At 41.1% G+C, this 20,451-nt stretch overlaps 1 protein-coding gene across 4 annotated transcripts in view; it reads left to right on the top strand.

Annotated features, from left to right (window-relative positions):
* Positions 1–20,451, top strand: part of gabrg2 (gamma-aminobutyric acid type A receptor subunit gamma2) — a 60,758-nt gene that overhangs the window by 17,846 nt on the left and 22,461 nt on the right. For all 4 annotated transcript variants that reach the window (XM_031303570.2, XM_031303571.2, XM_031303568.2 and 1 more), the window contains exons 3-6: positions 1,670–1,737; positions 4,864–5,084; positions 6,889–6,971; positions 8,903–9,040. In XM_031303570.2, coding sequence (XP_031159430.1) covers positions 1,670–1,737; positions 4,864–5,084; positions 6,889–6,971; positions 8,903–9,040 — 510 coding nt within the window. The remainder of the gene's footprint in view (positions 1–1,669; positions 1,738–4,863; positions 5,085–6,888; positions 6,972–8,902; positions 9,041–20,451) is intronic.

Consider the following 20,451-nt stretch of genomic DNA (forward strand, 5'->3'; position numbering starts at 1 on the left):
ATCCAGGCTGACTTAGAGGCTCTGACAGAGAATGGGCGTCGATGTGACACCAAGCTTTCCAGTGTCCTCAGTCATACTTTGTCTGAGGTCTGTCTATCCATATCACTTGGTGTGTGCAGCAGATACCAAGACGTGTTATGCATGGCGGGGGACAGATGTACACATGCAGGTGCACAAGCAGAGGTAAAAATGAATACATGGGAAGATGAACATGCAATATTTAATAGTTTCCAATGTAACTGCTGTTCTATGTGGCATATTTGGTGGTCTCTATTTGTCTAAGAATTGTAATCTTCCCTCAAATCTTGTCAAGTCAAAATATTTACGAGGCACTTCTAACCTTAAAGTGCATTTTTGTGGGAATGCCAGGCAATAGCAGGTCTGTGAGAAAAGAGTAACTGATTGACTATCAAGAGGAGCTCACAGGCCTGAAGCATACAGTAGAATGGTAAAGAATGGATGGATGGGATGTTGCAGCGTGAACACAGGTATTGTGGTATAAATGGTACAGGAGTTTGGCTGTAAATACAGACAAAGCATGTGGTCCTCTGACATTGGCAGGAAGCCTGTTTAAAGATGAAGTTGGCCCTATAGGCTCTGATGTATTCTCCTTGCTATTTCATCAGCACTATCTGATGTATCTCAGACCTGGTAAAATCTTGAGGTAAAGTCATTAGCGTTCACAGTGGACCTAAAATGAAGGGGGAAAAAAATGAATTTTTCAACATATTTTTAATGAAGCCCCAGTTTGCAACAACAAATTGAAGAATCAAACACCAAATTACAAACACCTGCATTACAAACAGTTACAACATCAATATTTGATTAAAAACCTTCCTGAAAGGTGATAAACAATATATATCTCAAACTCTCAAGACTGCTTTTTACACCTGTATTCATTAGTAGTGCATTGAAATATTGGCCTATGTTATAAAATATTAGACATTAGATGTGCTTAAAATTTGTACTTGAAATATTAGCTTGATATTTGTATTTTCAATATTATATAATTTACTTCATACAGTATGTCTTTAACAATAGTTGATTCTATTATCCTTGTCCTCATTAGAAGACACATTGACTTTTGTGAACAATGTTTTCCAACTTCCAACATCCCCCCTCCTCTCCCCTAGTGGATTTATTGTGATACAAAAATGTTTCTTTGCATTGAACATCTATTTTTTTTCTTTTTCTATTTGCATTTTTATATTGTGTTTAAGGGGTCTTAAATATGTTGTTTGTCTCATATTAACAATGCTTTTTCAATTGATTGTTTTAGTCTGTGGCTTAGTCCATAGTATCTTTATCCTTAGTATAAAGATGTTGTTTCATATTTTGAGTTTAATGCCTGATGAAAGTCCATAACAAAACATTGCATTTTCACTGAACTCATTGCAGACAGTGCAATAATTCAAAACTTTCTTTTGCATGAATTTATCATATGCACCCGTCTTGTGTGTCTTAGGTGTGTATTAGATCAAATGTAAGCAGAGCAGTGATGTTTTCCAGCAACTTTTTATTCACACATTCACAATAGGGAGATTATGTCCCTCGTTTTCCTCATTGATGACATGTAGACAAAACTGATAAACAACTTCCTGAAACTTGTGCATATGCATGATAAATCATTGCTCATCTCTAAAATGGATTGTCTTGTGCTTCTTTGCAGTCAAACCAACAGTGATCCACACAGACATGTTTGTCAACAGCATTGGTCCAGTAAATGCCATCAATATGGTGAGTAATACTGGAATATGGTGTTAATGTGTCATCTTTGTTATCAATAATCAGCCTAAAACTGCATATATAACTAAAGGAGAATATAAATTTAACAAATGTGTGTTTGGCCTGCCTCCATCCTCAGGATGGGTGTATAATGATCCAGACTGTAGCTCTCTTCTCTGGACCTGGCAGGGATTCAGTGTCTGGCTCAAGCACACTTCAGCAGGGCAGATGCTTGCTGTCATGGTGGATTGGTGGGTCCACCTAATCACTATGCTGCCCCACTGCCCTTGTAGTGTAGCAACACAATACATGTGTCAATCAGCTACTTAACTACTGCTCTGGCCTTTGCCCCACAGAGGATAAATAAAGTCAATTTAATGCATCTGTGTTGCATTAAACACCTCTTATTTCGAGTTAGAAATACTGTTTAACAGTTAACCAATTGTGTTGCTTAACACACAGGTCAGATCTCAAAGCAGCATATTTGCAAATGTCTGCGTGAGTTGGCAAATGCTAAGAAGTTTGCATTCGAATTGCATCAGCAGCAATCTGAGGTGTAACCTGTTCAAGCTCTTTGTGGTCTTAAAATATTACCAGCTTGTGATTTTGGGTGGCTTTTGATCACGTTTGTCTGTTGCTATGGTTAGAATGCCACATTTTAATTGTGTGCTGGTTGCACTACATGCATTTGTGTTCACCAACTGCAAAGATGTTTATTTTCTATTAGCATTTATTTAATAAATATGTAAAATATATATAATAAAAAATGATTTGAATAATATTCCAGTAATCAATATAGGAACAGCTAAAAAACCTTGCAAATCAGGTGATATATAGTTTAACCTTACTATGAACAAGTACATACAATCTCTATCGTTTCTATGGTAATGGTCTAATAATAGTTTCTGTCAGTATTCTTCTTCTCGTGTATGCATACAATTTTATTACTCTTACAACGATACACTTCGGTTTCAGCCAATATGAGTGGGAGAACTGCTTATTTGTACACTCCCGGCTTCCAGCTTCGAAATACCATATGTATCAGTACATTTCTATTATTAAAAAACAATTTAACGAGTTGGAAGTGTTGGAAATGCTAAATTTCAGCTATCAGTTTCAGAGAGGAAGACCCTACACCATGTTGTTTTTTGATTATTATTGGTATTATGTTACAATGCACAGTAACTGAGGACAGAAGAAAACTGAGGAATAGTAATATAATATATACTGTCACTCTGCAGTGATGACCAAAAGAACAGTTCATCTGATGGTGGAGAGGAAAACTGTTTGTTGGAGAGAAAGCAGGATTAGAAAATGAGAGTCTCTTGAAAATCTCACATCAGCATTGTTTTATGTGTCATTGTTTTCTGTGGCACGTCCCCGCTGAGATGCCACTTCTATTGTAATTCTGCAGAGCAGCCTGCTTTACATGGTGGTGGCGTTCCATTTCACTTAGTCTTAGCTAAAACACCCACTCTCAATAACTGCAGTCACAGAGATGTTGGAAGAGAAGCATTGATGGGATCAGTTAGAAAATGTGTCTTTGCGTTCACATTAGGGAGTCTGCGTGCATGCATGTGTGTGTGTGGGTGTGTGGGTGTGTGTGTGTGTGAGAGAGGGAGAGAGTGTTTGTGTGTCTGTGTGATGAGAGCATCATGCTGGCATGAAACAACTGATTGCTTCACATTCATATGTAATCAGTGTGGTTAGGCCAGTGTGTTCACACTGTGACATGACAAATGTGGTGCAGTCGGTGTATTTTATAAAGACCATCAAACCATAATCAAATTTTTAATTTTTTAATTATGCAGGAATCTTTGAAATATGATAACGTTGCAACTCATGCAACAGAGGGGGAAGTGATGGGACAGATAAACAGAGAGAAAGAGAGATTGTTGAGATGTTGCTCTTTATATGTATGTTTGTTCTTATGCTTTGGCAACACAGATGTATTTTTTTTGTCATGCCAATAAAGCAAACTGAAATTAAAATTGAAATTTAAAATTGAGAGGGAGTGACTTGAAGAAGAATCATAAATCAATGCTTTGTAGCCACTTGAGCTGAGCAGTTCTTAGATGTGTGCAACGGTTTGAATTTAAAGTAGTGTGATTCTGTTAAATATCCCAAAGTATATATAGGTTAAAGAAAAAAAGTTAGATGTCCATCCCTCTCAGTGGGGCCTAGATGAAGATCCTAAGGCATTTAATATATCCTCATCATTGGATTTGAACTGTCTACTGTCCTTTGTGGGAAAAAAAGATGTTGAAAGGATGGGAATGTTGCCTGGTAAAAATGTTTTTCAAATCTCATTTAGGACTCGTTGGCATGGATTTAGGCTTTATTGTGGGGCTAAGCTTTGTCAGGAAGTTAATGCCCTCTTGCACACAAATCCCCAGATTTTTATTTATTTTTCTCTCCTGCTGTACTTCACTTTGAACCTCAGTGCTCAACCCTTCCAAATAACAAAAGAAAGAAAGACTGATAGCTCCCTCTCACTCACCGTCTCTCTTTTCACTCTCACATTAGACCACATCACACCTTTGCTCTTAGCTCTTTAACTCTGCCTATTCAACACTGCCCAAGCCACTTTTCATCCCTCATATGTATGTTCTAACATAGCTCTTACAGGTGCTGAATAGGAGACAGAAGAGACAGAAGGTTTTGTCAGGCTCAGGACAAAGTGCTGCCAAGGCAGCAGGTTATGAGTTTAGATAATACTCGAGCCAAACAAGGGGTATTATTAATTGCCCCGTTGAACATTTAATTTTCAGGTTGAGAGCGTCAAGATGGTCTTTTTCAACAAAACTCTTGAGTTAGGACAAAAGGACTGAATAGAAACCATCTTGTCTGAGGAGAAAAAAACTGCCTGCAAATGTGTTTCTGTGAACCTTTCCACTGGCATAAAAAAGTCCCCCTCAGCCAGAAGAAACAGGAGCGCTTTTGCAGCTCACATTTCGATTTGATCTCATTGCATCTCACAGCCATTCATTGGTGACAGCACTGGTTGCAAACAATACTGTTTGCAAAGTTTTCCTGACATCTATGACATTTATGTAGTGTGTTACATAAAGATGTTCAACTTTTAAACTGAAGTTAGACATAACAATTTGGGTAAAACTGTGTTCTATCTGTCGTCAGGAATACACCATCGACATCTTTTTTGCTCAGACCTGGTACGACAGGAGGTTAAAATTCAACAGTACGATGAAGGTTCTGCGTCTCAACAGCAACATGGTTGGGAAGATCTGGATCCCAGACACTTTTTTCCGTAACTCAAAGAAGGCTGACGCCCACTGGATCACCACACCCAATCGCATGCTTCGAATTTGGAATGATGGTCGAATACTCTACACCCTCAGGTAAAACGTCAGGGATGCCTGAGATGAGATATTAGTAATACAACTGATTTTGATATTTCACATTCATATGTGACCCACAGATTGATTGATTGATTGATTGTGTGACTGGGTGGCAGAATTATCCATCTTACCAGTTATCATTCCCGTTTTATCACAGCTTAAATTGTCAGTTATCATTATCTCTGCCATTCTGCATCCATTTTATCTAAACCAAAAGATAAAAAAGTGCTTCTAAATTTTAGATTTAGTGGAAAAGGAGCATTATTTTACTATGTTTAAATGATAGCCAAGATAATGTGGAGTTCAAATCTTTTTACATAAACAACTAATGTCAGTACTCCCAGCTGAATAAAGCAGAAAACAAGATAACCCTGAAAGTACATGGTAACTAGTCTCGACTTAACAATTGGAGCATTAAAGTTGGACAAATACCAACTGCGCAGCATTTCATTTTTTATTTGGGTTATTATTATTATTATTACCACAAGCAATGTGTGTACTTTGGAAAGTATTCTGAAGTACCCAACAATTTATGGCCTCTCTACATAAATGATTCATGGTACTGATTATACTGAGCAGGCCCTGGGCAATTTTGAATTTCAGCATTTTAAATTTGACGTTTATTAGCGTGCAGGAAATCTGTCCTCCTGAATGAGGCAGGAAGTTGTTAGTGACAAGGGAACACTAGAACTGCATTGCCCTAAACTGATGTTTTTAGGCACTCTTGCATGTAGCATATGGCTTAAAAGGCAACATTTCTAATTCCCTTATTGGATTTTTGCATGAGTATGAGTTTCAAAAATCTTTGGGATGATTTGTTTTATTAATATAAATATTATACTCATCGCTATATTATCTAATGTCCCATTCTTTCCTAAAGAGCTTGAGATTGGACAAATATAACGGCCGAGAAGTTGAAAATACTAGCTTTTTAAATTGTTGACTACTCAATAATAATATGACTATAAACTGTATGAGTGTAAAACCCATGGAACTAAATGGTGTAAAACAGGAGGATAGGTTGAAGGGAAATATTAATTGTACTTATTATCACGTTTTCCATGCCATCATAAATACAGCGGACGTTCAAACTGACACCACAATATATCATCAGTGATAATAAGAGACAAAGTGAACTATTCTGGACTCAATCAAGCCGTGATGGATGTTCTGCTGTGCAGAACACTACCCCTCCACTTCATTAATTTGTTAAGCAACTCAGAATTTAACCACTGGTTAATTAGGATGACCGCTGTGATTGGGAGGACAATGATACATGACAATAGCGAGAGCATGGATGGGTAAAGTCATTTGAGGTCATTCTCTCATTAAGGGGAAGTTTAATGACTTAGCGTTCAAACTCCCTCAAGTGTGAAAAAGAAGAGACGCGTGTGTTGCTGTGAAAAACATCAATTTAGTTTAGTGAAATGCTAATCATTAATAATTCCTTGTGTTAATACTGATAAGGTTAGGAGTTTAATTTTGCCTTTCCCAACACCCTTTTAAATGTGCACTATTGTTTTGTGATTGACTGGTATGCAATTTAAAATGTATGTTTACACATTTACATTTTTCTATAGACCTATTCAATAGGATTGCATTGCTGGACAGCAGCCTGGGTCCTTGTTAACTTCCTGTCAGCTGGTGTCATTCACATACATACAACAAGGAACCTCAACTTTAACCTTTTTTTAAGTTTCCTTGCACTGCAACAGGGAATAAACTGAGACACATTTAGAGTGTTTATGTGTACAAATGGTCTACAGTAACTGAGTCAGTGGATCCAAATATTGTGTCTCTGCAGGTTGACCATTGATGCAGAGTGCCAACTTAAACTGAACAACTTCCCAATGGATGAGCACTCATGTCCCCTGGAGTTTTCAAGCTGTAAGTTTGGCCATATGCTGATCCCCTACCGTTTTACCTCTTCCTCTGTTTCATTTCAAACACACACACGCTGTGGCCATTAACGAGCAACATATGATCCTAACAAATACATTATTTAGGGAATAATTATGCAACAGGCCAAATCAAGGAATTCAAGCTTCAGTAGTCTTAGGATTTCTTTCATACCACTCCAATCTCCAATCAGATGCTCTAGAAAGTATGTCTCGTGAAAGGTTGTATGCATTTACATAACATAGTCTTTAAAGAGCTATGTAATAGGTTGGAAAAATATGACAATATGTAGTTATGTGTAACAATATGAGATATTTCAACAAAAACATTTGCTGTAAAACAATTAATTAATGTATAGTATACTGACATTCAGTAAAGGGATTCAATAATAGATAGCTTTTTGCCAACTCATCCAAAGGCAAAGTACTGATTGGTTTTTCTGCACTTTGTCAATACTGTTCTAAAAGACATTTTAAATGGTGACACAAGACCAAATAATTCTGTCCCTCTGTGTGAGGAGCAGATGAGGGTAAGTTATGCTAATGAGGCCGCTATGGATCTACAGAGAGATGCACCATGGGTTATTCTCCAGAGAGGATGCTTCCTAAATAGCTCCAGAGCAACAAGAAGGGAAAAGCAGGAGGGTAACAGAACTAAAAATGGAACAGAAGCATTCATTTTAATTTGATGAAAGCCATGGATGTTTTCAGAACTTTGAACATTGCTTGATGTACAGTACATGAGCTCAATCTCAGAGGCAGCAGGCGGAGCAGCGTGTAGCAATTTATCACGCGGCATATTTTCTCAACACGTGCCACAAAGCATTGTAGATTTTCCAATGCAACCGCTTTTGCAGCAGTTTTGGAGAATGCTTTACAGATACAGATAATACAATATATTATTTCAGTTTGCTCAAAGTTGCATATTCATTTTAATATCTTAATTGCAGCAACTGTTTCGACAACAACAACACAACTCGTTGGAAAGTGATTTCACGACATTGAGCTCCAGGAACATTGTTGTTCTGGCTTCCCAAAAGGACAATGAATCAATAATTTGTCCTGGATGTATTGCCAGAGAAGAAGCAGACGGCCTGCCTGGCTGTAATGTGGCAAATGGGTAGATCTTTCCATTTCCTGCTCCTCTGAGGGCCTGCATTACTGGATGTCTGAGAGCACTTTAGTAATAAAGCCATTTAAAGTCTGCACTGAGGAAGTTTCATTTGCATTATTCGAACCACTCCCTCGTCGGCTGTACACAGCTCATCGCTAGACTGAAGACAACACTAGACCATTCACATAATAAGGAGTCCATTTCCAAATTCAACTTACTATTAGTTTTAAAGAAGCTTAACTTTGCCTTTTTGTTTCAAATTTGGATACTAGACAGAAATTCAATACCGACAGATTTGATTATGATAATGCATCTGCACTTATAAGTGAATTTGCATCAGACAAGTAAGATCGTTGTGATTCTCACAACCAGAGAGCATCCTCTTGAGGTAATGAAATTACTGGAATCCAACTCATGGACAGACATGGATTTTCATGTAATTTTTGCTTTTAAGTCAGTTGAGTGTTTCAGAAAAATAAGTTTTCACTCCACAGATGGACTGCATATTTTGTCAGGAGTTATATAGGAGTTAAATAATGGCTCTTTCATGAAACAGTTTATTTGCAAGCTAGCTGACTTTGTGAGTATGGCTTACTCTGAAATAAAACAGACTTGCTTTATTTTTAATGGTGTTTCAACACATTGTTTTACACAGCGGAGCGCTTATCTAAAGAGTCACTTCTTAGGATATTTCCTAAAAGGAATGAATGTTAGTTTTCGTTAAACATTGTGTTATTTTTGGACCAAGACTCTCTCCTCTCCTTGTTTTAACAGAGCTCCATGTAACTGTGTTATTGTCTGTCCAGATGGCTACCCCAGGGAGGAGATTGTGTACAAGTGGAAAAGGAGCTCAGTGGAGGTTGGGGACATTCGCTCGTGGAGGCTCTACCAGTTCTCCTTCGTGGGCCTGAGGAACACCACTGAGGTTGTCAGGACTGTCTCAGGTAAGAAAACAATCTATTAATTTTTTCTGACAAGACTCTTCTTAAAAAAACAAAAAACAAGTCTTACACATTCAGTAAATACTGACTGAATATACCCGTTCTAAGTGAGTGACGCCCTACTTGTGTCATTGGACAGTGTGTGAGTGACAGTGGTAATTTCATGAACATGCAGCAGTGGAATAGGGATTCCACGGATGCTGCACGACACAGCATTCATGTTGAGCATGATATATTTAATCTGATGGGAGGCAGGAGCGTGCAGGCAACATAACCTTAATGTGATGATATGGTGGAATTTCATATATCAAAATATGAGAGGCATTATTAGTATTAGTATCAGGCTTAACCATGCATGCCAGTGACTCTAAACACATGATAAAATATAGTCAAATTCTCTCTTTGACTCTCTTAAAAATGCCATTTCACCTCCAAGTCTGTAAGCAATCACTGCTGATCTGTAGACTGATCTGGTTTGTGTTGTGTCTGTTGCTAGGGGTTACAGACATGATTCGTTGTGTTTTTATCCACTTTTAAGTCACACTGCTTCAAGTAAAATCCATAAGGCCTACCTGCATATATCACTTCCTCTGTGGGATGGTCTCGTGCATTTTTGGGCTATACAACATGTTTTTCTATGGCTTGTCCTGACTTTTCTTTTCCCGCAATTTGTTTGGTGGCTTTTAATTATAAACTGGACCTTATGGGTCAAATTTTGTTACTTTAGAAAACAATTTTGAATGTGTGTGACGACTGTGAAATCTTCTTAGTTTCCCAGCCACTTCTGTCATTAATCCTTGTGTTGTCTTCCCGTCAACCTTGAAAAAAACACTTTTTTTTCAACATTTTTGACAACTTTTTTTTCACAGTTTGTTTTTGCTTTTTCCAACGTTTTAAATTGTTAAATTTTTCTTCTACACATTTTCAGCGCTTATTTCTGCGTCCCATATTTTCTGATATAAAACAAAAATTGAAAACGACAAAACTCAACACAAGGGTTAAGTATGTGTATTTAACTATTTCTGAGCCAGAGGGGACTATGACCTACAGTACAGTTTGTGGCCGCTACTCCAAAGTCAACCCATGCTTGTTGGGAAGTTAAGAAAATAACAGCAAAGTGATTTTAAAATATGCATTTCTTTTGTACAATTAACTGACATGAAATTAATTGAAAATAAACATTTAAGTGTACATTTCTGTCACCTTTTGATGTTTGATGAGATTTGATGCATATGCATTATAACTCCACACTGATACTCTACCTAAATAGTTTAAAACAAAGACTTGCAATTATGATTTTATTCAATAATATATGACTATTATAATCTGTTACATCCATCCATCCATCTTCTTCCGCTTATCCGGTAACGGGTCGCGGGGGTAGCAGCTCCAGCAGGGGACCCCAAACTTCCCTTTCCCGAGCCACATTAACCAGCTCCGACTGGGGGATCCCGAGGCGTTCCCAGGCCAGGTTGGAGATATAATCCCTCCACCTAGTCCTGGGTCTTCCCCGAGGCCTCCTCCCAGCTGGACGTGCCTGGAAAACCTCCCTAGGGAGGCGCCCAGGGGGCATCCTTACCAGATGCCCGAACCACCTCAACTGGCTCCTTTCGACGCGAAGGAGCAGCGGCTCTACTCCGAGCTCCTCACGGATGACTGAGCTTCTCACCCTATCTCTAAGGGAGACGCCAGCCACCCTCCTGAGGAAACCCATTTCGGCCGCTTGTACCCTGGATCTCGTTCTTTCGGTCATGACCCAGCCTTCATGACCATAGGTGAGGGGCCAGACAAAGAATGGTTCAAAAACCCCATGAAAAAACGAGGTAGAGATGATGTGACCCTGCCCGGAGGAAGCCCGGGGCCCCCGTCTGGAGCCAGGCCCAGATGGAGGGCCCGTCAGCGAGCGCCTGGTGGCCGGGTTTGCCACGGAGCCCGGCCGGGCACAGCCCGAAAAAGCTACGTGGCACCTCTCTCTCCAACCCATGGGCCCACCACCTGTGGGAGGAACCGCTGGGGTCGGGTGCGCTGCCACATGGGTGGCAGTGAAGGTCAGGGGCCTCGACGGACCAGACCCGGGCAGCAGACGCTGGCTCTGGGGACGTGGAACGTCACCTCTCTGTGGGGGAAGGAGCCGGAACTTGTGCGGGAGGTGGAGCGCTACCAGTTGGATCTGGTGGGGCTTACCTCTACGCACAGTCTCGGTTCTGGAACCATACTCCTGGATAGGGGTTGGACTCTTTTCTTCTCCGGAGCTGCCCAGGGTGTGAGGCGCCGGGCGGGTGTGGGGATACTCACAAGTCCCCGGCTGAGCGCCGCTACGTTGGAGTTTACCCCGGTGGACGAGAGGGTCGCCTCCCTATGCCTGCGGGTTGTGGGGGGGAAAACTCTGACTGTTGTTTGTGCGTATGCACCAAACAAGAGCTCGGAGTATTCGGCCTTCTTGGAGACCCTGAATGGAGTCCTGTATGGGGCTCCAGTAGGGGACTCCATAGTTCTGCTGGGGGACTTCAACGCGCACGTGGGCAATGATGGAGACACATGGAGAGGCGTGATTGGGAGGAACGGCCTCCCTGATCTAAACCAGAGTGGTTGTTTGTTGTTGGACTTCTGTGCTAGTCATGGATTGTCTATAACGAACACCATGTTCGAACATAGGGATGCTCATAAGTGTACTTGGTACCAGAGCACCCTAGGCCAAAGGTCAATGATCGATTTTATAATTGTTTCATCTGATCTGAGGCCGTATGTTTTGGACACTCGGGTGAAGAGAGGGGCAGAGCTGTCAACTGATCACCATCTGGTGGTGAGTTGGGTCAGAGGGTGGGGGAAGACTCTGGACAGACCTGGTAAACCCAAACGGGTAGTGCGGGTGAACTGGGAACGTCTGGAGGAGGCCCCTGTCCGACAGACTTTCAACTCACACCTCCGGCGGAGCTTTTCGTGCATCCCTGTGGAGGCTGGGGGCATTGAACCCGAGTGGACAATGTTCAAAGTTTCCATTGCTGAAGCTGCGGCGGGGAGCTGTGGTCTTAGGTGCCTCAAGGGGCGGCAACCCACGAACACCGTGGTGGACACTGGTGGTCAGGGAAGCCGTCCGACTGAAGAAGGAGTCTTTCTGGGATATGTTATGCCAGGGGACTCCGGAGGCAGTTGCAAGGTACCGAAGGGCCCGAAGGGCTGCAGCCTATGCCGTGAAAGAGGCAAAGCAGCGGGTGTGGGAAAAGTTCGGAGAAGACATGGAGAAGGACTTTCGGTCGGCACCAAGGTGCTTCTGGAAAACCGTTCGCCACCTCAGGAGGGGGAAGCGGGGAACCATCCAAGCTGTGTACAGTAAGGATGGGACGCTGCTGACCTCAACTGAGGAGGTAATAGGGCGGTGGAAGGAGCACTTTGAGGAACTCCTAAATCTGACTAATACGCCCTCTATGGTAGAGGCAGAGCTGGAGGATGATGGGGGATTGTCATCAATTTCCCTGGTGGAAGTTGCTGAGGTAGTTAAACAACTCCACAGTGGCAAAGCCCCAGGGATTGATGAGATCCGTCCAGAAATGCTTAAAGCTCTGGGTGTGGAGGGGTTGTCTTGGTTGACACGCCTCTTCAACATTGCGTGGAAGTCGGGGACGGTGCCTAAGGAGTGGCAGACCGGGGTGGTGGTTCCCCTTTTCAAAAAGGGGGACCAGAGGGTGTGTGCCAATTACAGGGGTATCACACTTCTCAGCCTCCCCGGTAAAGTCTACTCCAAGGTGCTGGAAAGGAGGGTTCGGTCGATAGTCGAACCTCAGGTTGAAGAGGAACAATGCGGATTCCGTCCTGGTCGTGGAACAATGGACCAGATCTTTACTCTCGCAAGGATCCTGGAGGGAGCCTGGGAGTATGCCCAACCGGTCTACATGTGCTTTGTGGATCTGGAGAAGGCGTATGACCGGGTCCCCCGGGAGACACTGTGGGAGGTGCTGCGGGAGTACGGGGTGAGGGGGTCCCTTCTCAGGGCCATCCAATCTCTGTACGACCAAAGCGAGAGCTGTGTCCGGGTTCTCGGCAGTAAGTCGGACTCGTTTCAGGTGAGAGTTGGCCTCCGCCAGGGCTGCGCTTTGTCACCAATCCTGTTTGTAGTATTTATGGACAGGATATCGAGGCGTAGTCGGGGTGGAGAGGGGTTGCAGTTTGGTGAGCTGGGGATCTCATCGCTGCTTTTTGCAGATGATGTGGTCCTGATGGCATCGTCGGCCTGTGACCTTCAGCACTCACTGGATCAGTTCGCAGCCGAGTGTGAAGCGGCTGGGATGAGGATCAGCACCTCTAAATCTGAGGCCATGGTTCTCAGCAGGAAACCGATGGAGTGCCTTCTCCAGGTAGGGAATGAGTCTTTACCCCAAGTGAAGGAGTTCAAGTACCTTGGAGTCTTGTTCGCGAGTGAGGGAACAATGGAGCGGGAGATTGGTCGGAGAATCGGCGCAGCGGGTGCGGTATTACACTCAATTTATCGCACCGTTGTGACGAAAAGAGAGCTGAGCCAGAAGGCAAAGCTCTCAATCTACCGGTCAGTTTTCGTTCCTACCCTCACCTATGGTCATGAATCTGTTACATGTCTATCTTTAATTCAGCTCCTTATTTTGTTCTACAGATAAAATATATTATATTATTATACTCATTATCAAGAAAGTAATGCACAAAAGGATTAGCTATAAATGTTATACAGTAATATATTATAACAAAAGCCTTTAATTGCACACTAGAAATAGTGTTTGCCAGTAAAACTTTGTAATTATGACTTTCTAATTCAATAATTTTTTTCCCACTTCTCTGCTATTAAAGTCAACTGTCCTGTCCAATATATTTATGGTTTAGTGGCTTGATTCCACTCAGAATGATGCAGGAATATGAATGTGTGCTTGAGGAAAAACAGCTGTTTTCCCCTGATGGTGTTGATGTTTTAGAGGAGGGCCACCGTGTTTGCATGCATATGCTTGTTTGTTTATATTCATGAGATGGCAGTAAGTAATGTATGTAATGTTCTGCAAGACTTTATATATATTCTTTACACGTGTCTATGGTGTGAATCAAAGAAGCCTGCCTGCAGAGATTAGCTTTGGCCTGAGGAGAGTTCATTCTCATTAGATCAGCTGCATTATCCAGAGGAAATAATAATTACAATTTAAAAAAGGGTGTATTATATATGTACAAGTAAAATAGTCCCTCATGAATCCTATTGTTTAATTGCTTAGAAAGAAATAGCCATTTCAGCATTTATTCTCCTAACTTCTATTACGAAACTTGAAAAGTCATGTTTCCATATTACGTTACAGCTTCAACTCAATTATCTTTTTTATGAGATATTCAATTCATCCTAGTCTTTTTGCTATGCCAGTATTGATCAGGGGCAATATATGTTTTTTTGGCTATACTCCATCTGTTTTAGAATATACTAATGGTTGGAAGAAAGTAAAGTCATTGTTTCAGACATGTGGCAGTAGGGTCATTATTCTTGCTATAATTTGAATGTCTAGTCATATAGTATACTGCTTCCCTTTCATAATAAAAGCCCAGGCTGTATTGCGAGAAGCACATACTGCAGCTAAGCAAGCAATTAGTAACGTGAAAGAACTAGTATACACATTTTTGAATGCTTTAAAAAAAAAAGGGGGGGGGGGGGGGACAGGTATAGTTTATAGTGACGCTGCACTGTGTGTATGTGCATGGATGTTCATCTTACTTAAAATGTGGTAGCTGTGGTACTCTCTTATGATGAACAGTTAAGTTGAAGATAATATTGTGTTTGGAGTGTTTTCCATGGGTTTAATAGCTGCTATCCCCATTAGGTGACCCAGTGCTCTGTAATGGTGACAGACAAAAAGGTGACAAAACACCATGAACCATTAGCTTTCACAGAAAACACATTTTAGAAATGTTTGATTGCAATACAAGTTTGATACATACGTAAAGAAACAAAGTAAATGCAATGGCCTCTGTGATGTTGTTTATTATTTCAAATATTTAAATATAAATAGTCATATCAGATACATAGTATCAGATTTCTGTCAGATTAAAATGCTCACTTTTCATTGGCCGACCGACCAAGCTCTATCAGACATACACAGAAATACGCTCGTATGCACTCTCACACAAAGTAGCCCTGGGAATAACTGAATTTACCCAATCGTTCTGTAATTCGCCACAGTTCAACAGAGTGTCACTGCAATGTAATGCCAACACACACCCTTACACACACAGGGAGGCAGAGAGAGGGTTGCGCTGTGTACAGCACATGTGCATTGCTAGATCAAATGCAGTTGTGCAAGTTGATTAAAAAAGAGGAAACTAAAACTGCTTGTAAATTTCCTTCTGTTTAAATTAAAACATTTTTCAAGTGACAACATGAAAAGGCAATCTGTGTAGGAGGGTACGCTGTAGTGGAGAATTTGCAGGGTCCTTTGACTTTCTCGCTCTGATCTGGTTTGTTTTTTTCCACAAACGGCCATCTGCTCTCTTGTCAGAGCAGAGAACCTTGGGTGTGGCTGAGAGACCTCTTGTCTCATTTTTCAGTCAGTTTGGGTATCTGACCTGCTTCAAGATTCATGAACACAACATCTGTCTCAAAAAGCAGTCAGTTAGGGCCTTGTAATTACCCAGTCATCTCAAGTACTCGCCATGAAGTGTGTAGCGCTCCTGAAAGGTTTGCTGGAAATGTAGAAATATTCCTAAATGTGCTATATCATTATCAGCTTCCTTTGTGCATTTTAAGTGTAGACAAATATTATAATAATAAACAGTTACTGTTTTCAAACTACCTACTTATTAACACCATTGCATTTAGTTTAGTTTAGTTTTTAGTTTTATTCAAGAACAAATCTTCTTAGACCTATGTTTTTAATTTGTGTTAGTAGTGGGGGCCGCCTGTAGACTATAGAGTAGTGAGTAGGGAGACTGTCCTTCAACCAGATGACCCTGGGCGCAAACACTCATTCTAGCATCTGCTGGTGTATATGATACTGCGTTGTCTACAAGCAAGACACTGAATCCCTGCCAGCTAAAGGGTTCTGTGTATTTGTCTGACCTGGACGGTTATAGTTAGTTTCAGTTATTTATTTTTTTTAAATGAACCTTTTCACAGTATTCCAGTTAAAGCACTCTGCTGAATCATGTGCTTAAACTGGAATAATGTGAAAAGGTTCAAGTTAAACTGAGTTAAAAATGGGTCAGGTGAGGCAACAGAGGGACACATAATGGTAAGATGAGCAGACAGGCAGGCAGGTGAATTGGCCGGATCCAGACAATGAAGACTGTAGCAAATAGTCAGAGGAAAAGGTTCCCTCTCATTCTATTAGACAAGCCAGTTTCTCCCTGGCTCAAATAGTCACAGTACTACTCTACCGCATTACTGTATCTGTGCTCGTATTCTCTGAGTATCTTTTTTTTTTAAATAAAAAATGATACATGATTAAATAACGATTGAGTGATATTGTTATTAAATGGGGGCTGGGGCGGTGACATGCCATCTGCTGCTCTCATCCAGTTGCATTGTAGTTTTTTTTATAAAGGCTATGTCGGTTTTTATTTTGTTTCTCTTCCCTCCTTCAGCCAGTGTCCAAAGGCTTGGTCTCTCAACATGTCACTTCGCATCAGAGCCGCCTGTACTGCCTGGAAGCCTATACCTGCATTTACAAACACAGACACAGACACACAGACACAGAGACACACACACACACACACACACACATATTTGCATGCATGCACACAATCTCAGCCCAATGAAGAGAAAGAAAAAAACATTCACTGCTGCTTATGACAAGCAAGGACCCTTAAAATGACTCCAGTGGACAGAATAGAGAGAAACTAAAAGAGGACGATTTTGAAGGTAGGACAGCCAAGACACTAGGTCCACAGCTAACGTAGCTGTTAAATTAGCCTCAAAGTTAACCCTTCAGTGACTGGGTTAGGCTTGATGCTGGGAACTGTTTTCTCACCCATCTGCCAGGCTGGAGTTCAGGGATGAACATCATAGTGCAGACAAGGACAGAGAAGAAAGAAAAAAAAAGGAGAGGAGAAGCGGACAAATCATGGAGGGGTGACAGCAATGAAATGGAAAGGAATGGTAGTTGTGGCATTTTATTGGTGTTACAACGGAAAATGAAACAACAGAATCCATTTTGCAGTTTACAGAGGTCAAGTGTGTCAGGATGTGAGGCTTTGAGCAAAATGTGTGGATTTGCTGCATCTGAGGCTATATTTTGGGGGCTATATTTTGGTTACTTATGTCTCAGTATAAGCAACATTATAAACTTGTACTCCCATTGGATTATTGGTAGTTTTTTTTTTTTTACAAGCAAATGATCATTAGAAACAGGTTTGCTTTTCGAGCTTCGACTCTGCAGTATCTGAAATGTAGTTTGACTTGGAAAGAAATATATGCACTGTGTTAAATGGAGTGACCTGAAATGGAAATTTACTAACACAATCTCAGAGCCTGACAAAACATCACTGGCCACTAATTTGCATCCAAAAACAGTTGTATGGTTGCATTATTACATTATGGGTGAAAGTGTGTGATTGATGAAGAGGTAAAAGAAGATATATTGTGAGGGGAGAACCAAGATGAATGAGTGATTAGTGTTATCAAGAAATGGGTGATTAGTCATTTTGTCTAAAGCCACTGATTAATGTAGCCAGTGTACTGTGTACTATCACAGGGATCTCTGTGAGGCCGTTAACCATCTTCCCAGCACATTAGTGGAACAAATGAGCTTAGAACAGCATTGCTTAGATTGCCAAGAAGCTGTTTCATTCGAGCATAAAGGGAATCAATGCCATTTGCTGTCTTTCTTTCCTGTTTTGCTACTAGCCTCTCGTTTTTCAGCAGTGAATCATGGGATTGTTTTAGCAGGACATGAGGTGCTTCATCTGAGCATAACTGTATGCTATGTGCATCAGCCAGTGGTGCATATCTGTGTGTTTGACAGTATTCAGAGTGCTTTGGTCTGTGCCTGTGTCCATGAATTGATGCATGTTCCTATGTGTCCATTTGCCTGCATGCACATTTAAGTGTGTGCTCTCCATTGGATACAGGTCTTTTTTTACATATTGAAAGCTATTCTTAGAGTGACCTTCCAAAAGCCATGCCGTGCAGCGCTGTTCTCTGTGTGTGCCGGCCTGTGTGATTCAGTTAGAGTGGAGAAAGCCCAGGGACACATCAGTGGCCCTCTCCCGATTACAAAGCTCCACAGTTTGCAGATGATTCTTTGATGGGGTGAATCTGGAGGCATTGTGGTTGAAAGGAAGTGGCCCGGCGAGAGGAAAACAGACAGCCAAACAACGCCCATGCACACGGTATATATAAACACACTCATGTAAGCACACTCTCTGACATTCCAAAGGATTCCCCTTATATTATGGCAGAGTGCAACGTTGCTCTATCTTTAGGCCCTCTGTGCTGCAAATGGGGAGCTAGACCATAATTTAATCCTCAAACACACTTCACACACAACTAGAATAGATACCATTCAGCTGCAACAACATTTTCTCCATCCTTCTTTCTGATATCACATTTGGGTCCATATATCTTATAAAGGGGTCTTTGTAGAACAAAAGTCATTGTCATTGGGTCCCTGGATAACATGTTAGTTTTGTGTCAGGACTATTTAATGATTAGTTGGGTTTCATTGAGGTTGTGCCGCATTATCATTGCACTGCTAAACAAAAAAGCTGTTCCTTTAAGGAAATCCACTTAAAAAAAGAGGTGGGACAGACATGTGACAATATTGTCTTGGCATCAGGAGGTTTGTGAAATCACCCGGTGGTGGTGTGTTAACAGGCACACCACATACGAGTTCAATAGCAGAAATCCAAAGCAAATTAAAGGGAATATGTTATCAAATTCCTCGAAACAAAATTATGCCACCAAGACAGATGCCTGGTTTAATCAAGAAAGATCGAGGGAGACAAAAAGCAATAAAGCCAAAATGCCAATCTTTTTTTTATTGTTACTGAGACATTGCATCCCTGATCAAATAAAACACCTGTGGAAGCTCAAGCATATTGTGCAACATTATTCCAGTTTCCAATTTATACATTGTCTTGATGAGTAACACTTCTTTCTCAGAATAATTCACAATAAATGTAAAAAGGAGATTCAATCAATATGAGATTGAAGAATATGCCGATGCATACAGAGCAAAAAAATAGTCAAATATTACTTTATGGTTGTCAATAGGGCATAGTGAACCCTTTGGTGCATGCCTGCCACAGAGGAAGTCTAACGTTAACCATACCACATTCATTTTCTCAATGAATTGTTTTGTTTGTATAATTTAAGAAACTAGTGAAAACTATTTTCCCAATTTCCCAGAGCCCAATGTCACAAATGTGCATTGCTCGTCTTGTCTGACCTAAAAAAGTTTTAAATATTTGACCAAAAATGAACTAAGCTACTCATAGATGTATTATAAAATTTCACTATTTATTATACTGGTGTAAAGTTACATATCCTAATAAAAATAGGTACATAAAGAGAAACAATGCTGTTGAATTCACATACAGGTACTTCACCACAGATGTAGTAATACTGGAAGTAGTAGTGTAAACATTATTAACAGAAGTAGAAGTAGTAAAAGCAGTAGTAAGAGCAATAACCGTTGCAGTCAAGTTATTTGTAGTACCAGCGGGAGAAGTAATATTGGTCCAAGCATTCAATAGAACATTTCATCATAAATTACAGTATATGTGTGACTATCTTCCTTTCTGCACCCTCAGGCATACAAAGTTTCTCATTTGTCAAAGACCAACCCCATCAACACCTTCCAGTGCTTCACACTGTAAAGGGCTTTTCACACGGGGAGCGATTGTCGCACCTCTTAATTCATTTTCAATGAGAGGTGAGCAGGCAGGTAGGGGGGTGCGGGCAGTTTGACAGGCAACCCAACAAGCGGGCGCAATCCTGCGAAACGGTCGCGTTCGTGCTCGTCACACGCCCGCCCGATGCAAGAGTTGAATTGTGTTGAACTTTTCCCTACGCGTGCGAAACGCAGTGCAAATCAATGAGCGAGAGATGGATTCTTGCTTGTTTGTGAGTTCCTTAAAATATAAAAATGTTTTCTAAATAGTTATAACATAGACAGCGGGGCTTTTGCTTGTCAGAGCATCGGCATAAGACTGGATTTATCTGGTTTATTTAGCTAACTTTAGCTATCAACAAAAACCATGGTTAGGAAAGACTAGGATTACCACCATTTGTGATAAATCGACCTGTGATTAGAGATATATGATACCACAGTCAGCTAATGTCATTTAGTTGTACGGCAGGGATATAGTAGTGCCCAGAATCGCGGAGCATTGTCCTTCACATGAGGAGTGTAGTAGACCCCGCGGATCCATGCGACTATGCAGGCGAATTGTAGCTCCCCATGTGAAAAGCCCTTGAT

Source organism: Sander lucioperca, chromosome 13 (genome assembly GCF_008315115.2).
Source record: "Sander lucioperca isolate FBNREF2018 chromosome 13, SLUC_FBN_1.2, whole genome shotgun sequence".
NCBI classification, from domain to species: Eukaryota; Metazoa; Chordata; class Actinopteri; order Perciformes; family Percidae; genus Sander; species Sander lucioperca.